The sequence below is a fragment of the Penaeus japonicus genome, unplaced genomic scaffold (assembly GCF_977035675.1).
Source record: "Penaeus japonicus unplaced genomic scaffold, GWHDUDI00000001_assembly GWHDUDI00000027, whole genome shotgun sequence".
NCBI lineage: Eukaryota > Metazoa > Arthropoda > Malacostraca > Decapoda > Penaeidae > Penaeus > Penaeus japonicus.
This window is the reverse complement of record NW_028234429.1, coordinates 14666666-14679878: the sequence shown is the minus strand read 5'-3', so window position 1 is coordinate 14679878 and position 13213 is coordinate 14666666. Positions and strand designations below refer to the sequence as shown.

At 36.8% G+C, this 13213-nt stretch overlaps 1 protein-coding gene across 3 annotated transcripts in view; it reads left to right on the top strand.

The window, feature by feature from the left end:
* Nucleotides 1-12311, top strand: part of LOC122260900 (SID1 transmembrane family member 2) — a 19856-nt gene extending 7545 nt beyond the window's left edge. For all 3 annotated transcript variants that reach the window (XM_086552629.1, XM_043028359.2, XM_086552630.1), the window contains exons 5-19: nucleotides 1957-2097; nucleotides 3132-3282; nucleotides 4767-4932; nucleotides 5376-5532; nucleotides 5651-5786; nucleotides 6012-6117; nucleotides 6419-6542; nucleotides 6757-6904; nucleotides 7763-7957; nucleotides 9129-9246; nucleotides 9568-9807; nucleotides 10326-10570; nucleotides 11050-11160; nucleotides 11327-11440; nucleotides 11710-12311. In XM_086552629.1, the coding sequence (XP_086408755.1) occupies nucleotides 1957-2097; nucleotides 3132-3282; nucleotides 4767-4932; nucleotides 5376-5532; nucleotides 5651-5786; nucleotides 6012-6117; nucleotides 6419-6542; nucleotides 6757-6904; nucleotides 7763-7957; nucleotides 9129-9246; nucleotides 9568-9807; nucleotides 10326-10570; nucleotides 11050-11160; nucleotides 11327-11440; nucleotides 11710-11772 (2215 nt within the window). In that variant the 3' untranslated portion in view covers nucleotides 11773-12311. The remainder of the gene's footprint in view (nucleotides 1-1956; nucleotides 2098-3131; nucleotides 3283-4766; nucleotides 4933-5375; nucleotides 5533-5650; nucleotides 5787-6011; nucleotides 6118-6418; nucleotides 6543-6756; nucleotides 6905-7762; nucleotides 7958-9128; nucleotides 9247-9567; nucleotides 9808-10325; nucleotides 10571-11049; nucleotides 11161-11326; nucleotides 11441-11709) is intronic.
* Nucleotides 12312-13213: the final 902 nt, after the last annotated feature.

Sequence of the window (13213 nt, the reverse complement as noted above, 5' to 3'; positions counted from 1 at the left end):
TCGTTATCCCTCTTCTCCCTCTCTCTCGTTATCCCTCTCCCTCTCCCTCTCTCTCGTTATCCCTCTCCCTCTCTCTCGTTATCCCTCTCCCTCTCGTTATCCCTCTCCCTCTCTCTCGTTATCCTTCTCCCTCTCCCTCTCTCTCGTTATCCTTCTCCCTCTCCCTCTCTCTCGTTATCCCTCTCCCTCTCCCTCTCTCTCGTTATCCCTCTCCCTCTCTCTCGTTATCCTTCTCCCTCTCCCTCTCTCTCGTTATCCTTCTCCCTCTCCCTCTCTCTCGTTATCCTTCTCCCTCTCCCTCTCTCTCGTTATCCTTCTCCCTCTCCCTCTCTCTCGTTATCCTTCTCCCTCTCCCTCTCTCTCGTTATCCTTCTCCCTCTCCCTCTCTCTCGTTATCCTTCTCCCTCTCCCTCTCTCTCGTTATCCTTCTCCCTCTCCCTCTCTCTCGTTATCCTTCTCCCTCTCCCTCTCTCTCGTTATCCTTCTCCCTCTCCTCTCTCTCTTCCTCCCCCTCCCTCTCCCTCTCTCGTTATCCTTCTCCCTCTCCCTCTCTCTCGTTATCCTTCTCCCTCTCCCTCTCTCTCGTTATCCTTCTCCCTCTCCCTCTCTCTCGTTATCCTTCTCCCTCTCCCTCTCTCTCGTTATCCCTCTCTCTCTCGTTATCCCTCTCCCTCCCTCTCGTTATCCCTCTCCCTCCCTCTCGTTATCCCTCTCCCTCTCTCTCGTTATCCCTCTCCCTCTCTCTCGTTATCCCTCTCCCTCTCTCTCGTTATCCCTCTCCCTCTCCCTCTCTCTCGTTATCCCTCTCCCTCTCCCTCTCTCTCGTTATCCCTCTCCCTCTCCCTCTCTCTCGTTATCCCTCTCCCTCTCTCTCGTTATCCCTCTCCCTCTCTCTCGTTATCCCTCTCCCTCTCTCTCGTTATCCCTCTCCCTCTCTCTCGTTATCCCTCTCCCTCTCTCTCGTTATCCCTCTCCCTCTCTCTCGTTATCTCTCTCCCTCTCCCTCTCTCTCGTTATCTCTCTCCCTCTCCCTCTCTCTCGTTATCTCTCTCCCTCTCTCTCGTTATCTCTCTCCCTCTCTCTCGTTATCTCTCTCCCTCTCCCTCTCTCTCGTTATCTCTCTCCCTCTCCCTCTCTCTCTTTATCCCTCTCCCTCTCTCTCGTTATCCCTCTCCCTTTCCCTCTCTCTCGTTATTCCTCTCCCTCTCCCTCTCTCTCGCTATCCCTCTCCCTCTCCTTCGTTATCCCTCTCTTTATCCCTCTCCCTCTCCTTCGTTATCCCTCTCTTTATCCCTCTCCTCCCTCTCCTTCGTTATCCCTCTCTTTATCCCTCTCCCTCTCTCTTGTTATCCCTCTCCCTCTCTTTCTCTTTATCCCTCTTCCTTTTTCTTTTCCTTTTCTTTCTGTGACCATCGCTGGAACCGGTTGTAAACAGTTTGATTCCACCATTTGTAAACCGGAGGAGAAGAACACAGACGATTCTCTGTTGCAGAAGTTTATTGTAGCGGCCCGATAATGCACCTGTCCCCAATTGGCAAAGCAGGAGGTCAGACCTGTGTGTTCTGTTCGGATCCCTTCTGTCTTCCTTCTCTCTCTCCTCATCTGCCACCTTTACCCTTCCTATTCACTGTTTGTATGGCGATACAGGCAACCTAGGATAACTTTCACCTCCCTAGGGTACCCGATCTAAGAAACCCAGCTGCAGACAGGAGCCAGGTGAAGCTGGAGGCGGAAGGGGACACAGGAAGCAGGATATCTCTGGTCATGGGGGAATGCCTGTTTTTCAATACTGAATTAAAATAAAGAGGATTAATTCATTTCAAATCATTTCTCTCTTTCTCTCCTCACACACACACCTCACTCACTCACTCATTTATACTTTATATAAGCAGTTTCTTGCGCAAATGAGTCTGTAGTTTAAGATTTAAGCCTATGAAATTTCCTTTTGATTTTCAGCCAGAAATTCACTTCAATAGAAAAGATGCTCTGTCCGCCCACAAATTTGCAGAATGAAACTTTGGAGTTCGAGCTGTCAACAGAAAGCCCACAGAATATATCTTTTATTCTGGGTGTTAGTAACCAGTCTTATGTCCTCAGGCAAGTATACTTTTTTATATAAACTTATATTTAGATTTAACTTAACATATCCTGTGATTTGTACTATTGATTATAACTCAGTTACTCTATTGATCAGGGAATGTAGCAAGAAAAGAACCCAGGTCTAAATACCCCCAAACTCGTATCACTTTTATTAGATATGGAAGGATGTTCATGTGTGTACATATGTGTACATATACTCCAAAGCCAAATATCCACGTATCTACAGCCATATATCCAAGTCATATTATCTTCATTTTAAAACCTTTTATGTTTTCTGTTTAGACTATACAATATTCCCATTATGGTTTTATGTTGATGTCCATCCATCAATAGCCAATTTAACATATAACTTTTTTTATGTGTGGATATTTGTCTGGAAAATCCTCTTCAGAATAGTCATGATACAATATCATAATACAAGAGTTACGTTTCTCAGAAAATATCTCCAAACATTTTCAAATTTATGAATAGATGTTTAGCTGTGGATACCAAAGTGTAATTGTAGAAATTTATTTTTGCATCATGATTATGACTTTATGCACAGTACTTTAGTCGCTCTTAGGGGAATAAAGTAACAAAGAGTAATTCCCTGTCAGGAATAATGCAAAACTTAATAGAGTAAGCAGTGCTAACCACATCTAGCTCTATTTTGCCAAGTGAAGCAGGGGCCCCGGAAAATGTAGGCCGTTGGTTACATGCCTCTTGTACCCTGCTTGAAATCTAGCATTTTTCACTTGGCAGAATTTGACTAGAGGGTTACTTTTCTGTCTCTGGTTTTGACTACAAGGGTAAAGAACATTTTTGAGAATCTATACCAAAGTGTCAGTAGGTGCCTCCTAGATGTCTGGGCTCCCCCAAATGGAATTCAGAAGCTATGATCATGTTTTTTTTTTTTTTTCATAATAGTATTCAATGATGGTTTAGGTAATGCCAATAAGGATATTTGAATGTGAATGAATTGCATATTTGAATGTGACCAATTTACATATATGAGTTATATAATGTGAATTATATGTTTCTGATACCAACAGCATGGGAGAAAATGTAACTGTGAAGGCAACACCCGTTTCTCCTTGGGTTAAGCTGTTTAAATGGGACAAAGAGGATTCCATCTTAGTTACCGCTGATAGTCGAGATAATAGTGACACTGTCTGCTCCATCTTAGCACTCCAGAATGCAAAGGTAAGTGCTTTGCTTTCACATTTGTCACAGATTATTTGTAGACTGATTATCATATTGTTGAAAGTATATTACAAATAAAAGGAAAACGTACCGGAAGGTTGTGGGTAGTTGAAGAAAAGGGAAGGGTGGTCTTCAGTACCTTCCATCTTTGCAATTATTGGAAAGCATTATGAATTATGCAAGTCATCCATTCAAACTACTTTCCAGTGATTAAGAATAAAGCAAGGTTTTTTGCACATCCAATTACTCCAGATTATTATTTTACTGTTTGTATCACAAACAAATGCAGAAGTTAATTTCTCATTTTCATTCTACTTCAGCTTAAAACTTATTGCATTAATTTAAATTGTCATATCAAAAATATCAAGTAAGCATTTACAATTAGAGATGGGTTTAGAACTCGAATATACATACACACACACAACCTATACACGCACACGCACACGGACACGCATACGCATACGCACACGCACACGCAACAACTTCTCACACGCACTATATTCCCCTATCCGCAATTACAACACACGCACACGCACACGCACACGCACACGCACACGCACACACACACACACACACACACACACACACACACACACACACACACACACACACACACACACACACACACACACACACACACACGCACACGCACACGCACACGCACACGCACAAGCACACACACATACACGCAACACACACAAATATCCACACACACAAAAAAAACTTATGTTTGAACTAATTCTACTATGTGAATTTGAATGGACTCATTGCCATCCTTCAATAGTCACACATCTTGGTATAGCACTTTATTCATGCCTGGCATAAAGCTTAAATTAAGAAATGTGCTTAGTCGAATCTTTCAGCTGATGGCTAGCCGTGTAGCTTTCACACACCATGACATAGCACTTCTTCAGTACTTCAGTGCTTGGTGTGTCTTTCAGCTGATACCGAAGGCACTAGGGCCATGTTATCATGACCCTATTTGCAATTTTTTGCGGGTCATTACATAAACTTATTAAAAAAAAACTTATTAAACTCATAGATTACACCTTCACTTCTGCTGGTACAGCTCTGACCTACATCATACATCTGTTTCTGTAACTGTTACTCAGCCATTAATATTATAGAAACAAAGGTCATAAGAAGACTTGTTTGCCCAGGTGTACCCTTTTTAAATAATTCTTGTTGTGGCCAGCTTTGGTCAGCCCAGTGTGTGGTTGAGAGATTGTTTACTGTGTTTCATAAAGAGACTAATAGTCACAACAGACCATTGTCTCTTGTGACTGGTAGTTTTATCCAAAAGGAAATTTCATTAGGGCTATGTAAGCAGATAATATAGATGTTTGTTTCTTGCTATCTCATAGTGAGGGAAGAAAGTTATTAACTGATCATTGACCTTCTTCACTAGACAATTTGGTAAGATTGGATATTTCGTTTGCAACATATATTTATTTATTACTTACAAAATCATCATTTTTCTGCAGTGTCCTGTATATGCTGATGAAGCAGAGGTACGCGCTGGAGGAACTCAATTTCAAACCTTCACATCTCGAGCAGGCATGGTGGCCCGCAGAGTAAACTTTCCAGATGGAGTTCACATTATTGTGGTGCCCTTGCCTGATGACGACCCTTGTACACTAGCAGTCTCAGGTTGGTGAGATTATGGGTTCTAAGAAGAAAAAAAGGGGTTGTAATGTTGTTGTTGTTTTTTTAGAGCGCTTGTGTCCACTATTTTTTGGAAAATGGATAACTATTCAATTGTGACATCAGAGCTTTAGTGGGGGTGTGCAACTGAAGTAATAGGTGCGGTTATTTGGTTTTGATTCATTTAGTTATTTATTTGTTTTGTGGTAACTAATGCTTTTCACAATAGAATAGACAAGATGGATATGTTAGTATGATTTAGTAATCTATTGATGAATATTAATTTGAAATATATTCAGTGCCATGATCTAAATTCATTGGCATCATTAGGATAGTTTGTCTTGAAAAGCTTTTACTTAGGCAGTTTTGCTATTATCTCTGATATATAATAATTCATAAATAATTCACAATTCATAATGTTCCTGTGTAATGGATGTATCTTTTCACAGAAAGAGCAAATCACACATCTCGTCAGAAGTCCGTGATTCTTCAAGTTTATAATCATGCCACAATTGCATCCACGTGGTATGTCTTCCTCTTAACGGCAGGAGTGATGGCATCCATCATTTCTGCCTTTACTGTCTTGTCAGTCAGGATGATCAGAAGGTACGTTCAATCTTCCACAGCTTTTACCAGAGTCAGAAAGAGAAAGCAATGAGAAAATGTTACTTCTAAGTTCATTTATGTTATTGTTGAAGAGCCATAACAGATTGATTATTTTCAGGAATCTGACATCTGAACCTGTTTTTCTAGAAGATGAGGATGAGGGAAGTCTGCTTGGAGACTCTGGTAATTCTGGTACACATGGCAGAGTCCGCATAGAGGAGATGGCCGGAGTTTCAGTGTTGTCTGGTGGCGAGGCAAGTAGCAAGGAATTTATTTTACATTTCTAAATGTTAATAAGCAGTATTATCAAATTTACAACTGGTTACATACTAATGGCTAACCTTTGTCGAGAGTTTTTTTCTAGTAATGCATTAAACTTCTTGTTGATGTGAAAAGGGAAAGATGAGAAAAAGGCAGAATTCAAACAGAAGCTATTGCTATTAATTATGGATGACAGAATACAGGAAAATCTCTTTTAGGTTGGAGAGAACATGTCAGATAGTCGCAGGGATGGAGGTTCCCAAGAAAGACCATTTGTGTCGGCATCACTCTCTGATGGTCACTTATCACGTAACCTTTCTAATGGTAAGAACAATTTCCTATGTCAGCAAGTGTATATTCATTTGATCAATGCTATATACTTTAGTGCCAAAGGTATGCAATGCCGGATTCAGTGCTGTCTCTTGGTAGGAGTTTGGAATTTCCTTCAAGATATTAAAAAAGATTGGATATAGAAGATGATAACTGATGTATTAATTTCTCTTGACCCTTTATAGAAAAATAGATAGATGAATAGCTCTGTTAGGAAGAGAGGCATGCTATAAAAGTTTACTACTTTCTACAAAAGAATTTATATTTCAAAATATTTTATGTGGTCTTCCTGCAGAGTCTTATGGAAGGTTGCAAATAGATAATGGGACAAGAGACCTCCAGCCACTGCCTTATGCTGTGCCCTCCACCTATGCACCACATCGTGCGGTTCTCAACTTCTCTGCAAATTTTAATCCAAGGTAAGGGAAAAATTAGGTGAAGGGGACAGTAATGTATAATAATTATTTTCAAATATGTATATAGTTTATGGATCTGCAATATTTTCCTTTTTTAAATTTCTTTATGAATATTAAGCAGATTGACAGATATTGATGTAAGGCTTAAAATCACAATTTATGTGTATCTAATTATGGCCTTATTCCCAAAACTAAAGAAAGACATTGTCATTTCTAGACTTGTATGTTGGTGGAAACGGTTGGCTGTCTATGAATTGCAGACGGCTGATGCTCAAGTTGCAGAGATTGGGTTTCAAAATAATGTACTGATTATGGCAGTATTTACAGCACTTCCAACCACAGAACTTTTACGGTCATATTTAAAAGTAAGTCGCCAGCTTCTTCAATTTGCAAATCTAGTCCAAATACATTGATTTGTTTTGTTGAATTATAAGCTTGAAAAGCTTGTGATAAGAAAATGTATGAGCTGTTGTAAAATAGCTTTACTGATGTATTGTCTTCGTTATCATAAAATGTACCAGATTTCCATAATATAGCAGTGGTCAGAACACTTATTATTTCCATAAGTCTATTGCATTACACCTGCACATGAAAGCCTTTCTTGGGAAAGCAATAATTGATCCTTGATTCTCACTTTTCCCACCTTAAGCATTTTTTTGTGATCAAGAAATAGTTGAGACTTTAAGAAAAGCATTGCTAATCTTTGGTTTTTGCCCCTGCAACATGTGAATGTTATTGCAGCTCTTGATTAGAAACTATTTTAGGCAGCATCATAGGTGTATTGATGTCTGGTGGTTTAGAGAATTGTGTCGGTTAGGAACCCAGAGTGTAATTTGAATTTTCTTATTTGTTACTGTATACATGTCACCTCAATGTATTAGTCACATTCATTTTAGGTGCAGTTCTTCTGTACTCTGTCCATCCATGTCACTGTCAAATTTTTTATTGTAGTTTTCAAATTAGTGTATCAACCAAATCCTAAGTTATATGGTGACATACTTACAATTTTTTTTATGTTTACAATAGACTACATAAGTTAATGTCACTAAACAAAATTTAAAATACTTCTTTTCTGGATATAACACAAGCAGAAAGAATTTGTAAGCAGCTAAGTGTAGTAAAAGAAAGTATACGATCGGAAAATATATTAATGGTTATCTTACGAGTCTGCACAGATTACATCAAGGTCATTGCACATTTCCTGCATAATTTTTCTTTTTCAGTTGTTGCTGTACCACGGACAAGAGGACCAATGCTTCTTCAATTCTCGCTGTCTAACAGCATTCGGTACCCTGCCTGATTTTGCTCGAGTCTTCACCAACATTGGTTATATTTTGAGTGGTGTAGCTTTTATTATTATAGTAAGAGAGCACAAGAAGTTTACTGAGAACATCCTAAGACACTATAGTGCAAATAATGTAAGTCATATTTTTAGAAGTGCAAAAATACGTTTATGGCTTAAGTATATAGCCAAGAAAATGATCAGCAAAGAGTTCTCAGATCCCCCTCTTTTTCATATTTTTTTTACACACAAACAGTTAAAGGTTATTGTTTTTTGCTGTATCACATGAATCCCAGTTTAAGGCATGTTTAATTCATATTTATTTTATTACCAGAATTTTTCATATACAGACATATTTTTTTTAGGGGTATCTGTAAGAGACTGACAGCATTAGTATGATTAATACATCTCACAATAATTATTTGGTCATCTAAAGAATATCCTCTTGAATAAATGGTATGGATTCACTTTTGAAATATCATCATGGACATGGATTATTTGTATAAAATTATAATCTAATCAATCAAAATTTCATGAACACTTAACCTTATTGTGAAATACTATATATATATTTCTCTAGGGCATATTAAACTTTAAAACCTGAATTACCTTTACCAATTACTTGTTGTGGACGGTTTTGTAACATCTTTGTTTCTGGTACTAATGAAGACTGTACCTTTGTTTTCTGTAGCCAGTTCAGAATTTCATGGGGAGAGTAAGTTTTTAATCTCAGACTATGTTGATAGAGAAATGTAAATATACCTTGTGAAAAGAAATTTGGTTTACAGAGGCTTGGTATTACTTGGTATTGCCAGTAACTGATAGTTGTTGTTCACTTTTTTAATGTCCATAAGGTCATTGTTCGTGTAACAGTTCAGTAGCCATCACATTCATGCTCTTTTATGACTTTCATTTTTGGCTTACCCATTCAAACTTATATCCTTTCTTTATAGAATATCAGTTAATATAGAATGGTGCTACTGTAAGCTGAGTATGGTTGCACATTAGACTAAAATAGTTATAGTATTTCAGGTAGCTGTTACACTTTTGATATTTAAGCAACAACTTTGTATTGACATTTCCTTCTCTTACTTTATCTCCTTTTTCTTGTTTTCAAGTAGAGCCATTATTATACTCTACATTTTGAAATATTCATTCGGAGCATGAAATTGTAACAAATTAATGATCACATTAGTACTTTTGGCTTGTGGTTAATATCAATAACAGTTTACCGTTTAGTCTGTGTTATATCCCCTTCATCAAATCATTATATATTGATCTCATTGAAGACATTGCTCTCTTTTCAGAATGTTGGTGTGAGTAGGCACTATGGATTATTCTTCTCAGTTGGTTATGGATTGTTCATCCAAGGTGTTATGTCATCCTTATACCACGCTTGCCCAAACAGCGTTACTATCAGATTTGGTAAAGTAATTTCCAGTGTTAGTCCAGTCTAGTTTGATATTTTAAACTAAAGTTCAGATGTAGTGAAATATTAAAAAAAAGAAAAATTCCTATTAAAGATATTTATGTTGTCAGCAATGTAAAGGCAGAGTAAAACATGGAAAATTCCCTATATTGGATTTCTTTAGGGTACACTCCATTGGTTTTCCTTTCTATAACTATTTTTGACACTTAATTAATCTAAATTAAAATTATATCTAAAGCTTATGCTGGACCATTGGTGGAGTACATTAAATGAAGGAGAGGTTGGTTGTCTTTGAAACTTTTGATTTTTTTCCACAGACATGATGTTCATGTACGTGCTGGCAGTTGCTGCTGTAGTGAGCATGTGGGGATTCCGCCATGGGGATGTCACGCACCATGTTTACCCTACAATGGTTATGATTGGTATGATACTTCTGATGGCCGAGGCTCGAGAATGGGTCAGTCGAGCAGCCTTCTGGACTGTACTGTCTCTATTCTATGTCTTCCTTATGGTGACAAACACCATATTACTCTCAAAGTATGGTGTTTGGTCTTTCTGTGAGTATGATCATGTTATATTTAAATCTTGTATTTATGATTATTGATTAATAATATTGTCCACATACTGTATACCAGTATTAATTTTTCAAAGAAATTCATAGGCCAATATTGCAATTGGGTGTCCATAACCAGTAGGTATATTTTGAGAAAGATACTCTAAGAATGTTTCATGGAGATGATGCAAGCCAGCAATTGAAAACCTTAATTTTTTGTTGTGCTATATATGAAGTTGTAAGCATAATCTAGAAATGTTAATTTGACAGCTTTTTTGCCTCATGGTCATTGATGTTTAATGGAAGTTTGTATTATTCTGAAGTATTGTATTATGTTAATGACCAATGAAAAAAATTGGGATGGTTATCAGATTTATCTATTTTCATTAACATTTCAAAAATATTTCTGACTTTATACCTCTGTACTGCAGTTAGATAAGATGTAGTTCATATATTATAATAACCTTGATGCTTGATTACAAGTATCCTTAGATGAAATATTATATTGTATGATCATTACAGCTCCATACAAAATGCTGAAGGTGTGGAAAGGATGGAGACCTGTTGCCGAGAAGTTGCGTAGTGAGTTGTGGGGTTCAGCAGCTACTGCCAAGCCAATACAAATTGTGAGGATAGTTATTGGATTGGTGATTAATAGTGCAATTATCCTGTATGGTTGCCTGGCAGATCCAAATGTCTACAGTTATATCCTCCTGGTGTGCCTCATCAACATGGGACTTTATTTCTTAAATTACATCATTACAAAGGTAAATCTTTAGTGAGTTTAGTCTATTTTTATTAGATTTAAATTACAGTACAATAGACCACTCATCAGCCAAAATATGGTGAATATTATATGGCTATGGTACACAATCTCCTTTTCATCTTTTTTTTTTTGTTTTTCTTTTTTAATTACTTCAGCTTTCTTGCGCTCTTTGTGTTATATAATTGTACATCTTAATACTCATGAGGTAATATTTCTGACTTTATACTATTTCATTAAGACTATATGCTGTAATGTTGTTAAGCTAGCCTATTCTAATTCCAGTCTAAACCACACATACAATCTGATCCTAGCTGAATCTTTAACTAGTGCAACCAAACCTCCATTAAACTGTGTAAACCATCAGGGCTAATAGCCATCTCACAGAATTAACCCTAATGCTCTCCTCTCTCAATGTAGCGATCCTGCACTAACATCTCTTTCTCTTTATCTACCATTAAAGAATCAAAATTTTGCCAACAGATGTGCGAGCAGGAAAGTGTGAGAGCTCTTCCCTCAATAGCTCTGGGATTATCCTTGGTACTCTGGGTCTTGGCACTAGTGCCATTTTTCATACACAGCACTGATTCAGAGGTTAGTGCTACTGACATGATAGATCAGATAAAAGGTTATGTAACTATGATTTTACTTGTGTGACAGTTGTTTTACCCTACTGTGATGGTTTTATTTCCCTTTCTCAGAGGATACTTAATATATATTCTTTATCTTTGAGATAATCATCCCCTATATTGTCTTGCAGGCTTCACCATCTATGTCCCGTGCTAAGAATTCACCCTGCGAATTCTTTGGTGTGTTTGATACTCATGATGCCTGGCACCTCATGTCCGCCTTGGCACTTTTCACTTTCTTTGTGGTAAGTTGAGATCTTATATGTATGCTGATAAAATGGATGAATTTTAACTAAGCAACTTTAAAAGAAAAAATACCTTATTCAATATTTTTTGTTTTTCTTTTTATCTCTCTTACATCTTTCATCCCTTCCCTGCAGTCCTCTTCCCCAACATCTGTTATTCTTTTCTATCATCATTTCCCACTCCCTTAGTAATTTGAGAAGATCTGTATTTAAATATTGTGTATAATATTCATCTTTTTAAAAATGATTTTATTTCTTTTCCTCCACAGGGTATCCTGACTTTAGATGATGACTTATGCCACACACGTTCAGATAAAATTCGAGCATTTTAATTTGACCATTTCAACCTGCAGTGTGTGGCTTATTCGTTCTTTTCTTTCATTGTTTAAATTATGAGCATTTAGAGTAAATTGTTTACTTGGTAGATATTATCAAAGAGTACTTTTAAAAAGTGATACAGCAAGATTATTAATAGAGTATTTTCTTAATGACTAGCAGTAATGTATGCCTTTTGACAATAACACCAATGCAAAAATTTGGTGTTTCTTGATGACTTTTAGGCAAATCTAAATATATGTCCTTGTGCGTCTGTGTTGTGGTCTAGAAAATTGTAACAATCTGTAAATTATTGGTTCATGCTATAAACATGTAAAACTATTTACACATTTTAATTTTCAATTATTACATTATGAAAAGTTTTTTTTTTTATTATAAACAGGTCACATTTTACTTTAAGTTAAAGTAGAATTACTTCAGATATTTTCATATTTGTTTGTACTTTAGTACAAAATTGCAAAATTCTGAGTGGAATTTTACACTGCCTAATGTAATTTTTGTATTGATAATGGTCAATAAACATGGTGTGCTGGGATTTTGCTATTTATTAAACATTTCATCCTGAATATTCATGATTTAAACCTATAGCCACATATGTAATGGGCAAAACAGGACAGGGTATGGGGAACATTAATAAAATTCTAACATAAACAAAAGGGAATGGTATAAGTCAGGCACTAATTTATAATATTTCAGCTTCAAATAATGAATGAATGTGGCAACCTTTCATTTCTCTACTATATTCATCATGTTAACCATTCATTATATTTCATGATTACACATGGGTATTTACTGATTGATATGTGGAATAAAATGAAAAACTACAAGAAAATAAAAATGTCCCTGATAGAATTACAGAAAATAAAATGTCAGAACAAAAGTGGGCATGTTTCAGTAGGTATATAAGTATATGCACGGTTTAATTGTCAATCACAAACCCAGAACCATGTCCACTACAGGGATAGGCTGGACCATATTCTTGAGCATTGTACCATTACATACTTCTGTGGGGGGGGAAGAAGAAAAAAAAAATAAGCATCCTTTCACACATTTTGAAATGGGTGAACCAAGCATGTGACTAACATTAAACCATCAAAGTATTTACAAGAGATTTTTAGAACAATGAAGGGATAAAGCTCAAAAAGGACTAAAAAAAACATGTATTAAGTATATAAATTAACCAAAAGGTGAGCAAAATAAAAACTATGCAAAAAAAGCTACATAATATAAAATTCCTACATCAGAGTATACTCACCTTTACGACTAATGAAAACCCTATGAAAAATAGTGGTGCAAGCACTCATACCTTCCACACAGCAGGAGCAACACTGTTGACTAATATAATTTTCCTATGATTACCATGTAGTACATTGTCAAAACCATTCTCATCTATAGACATTTCAACTCAACAATTCAAAGTTAAGGGCAGGACATGGT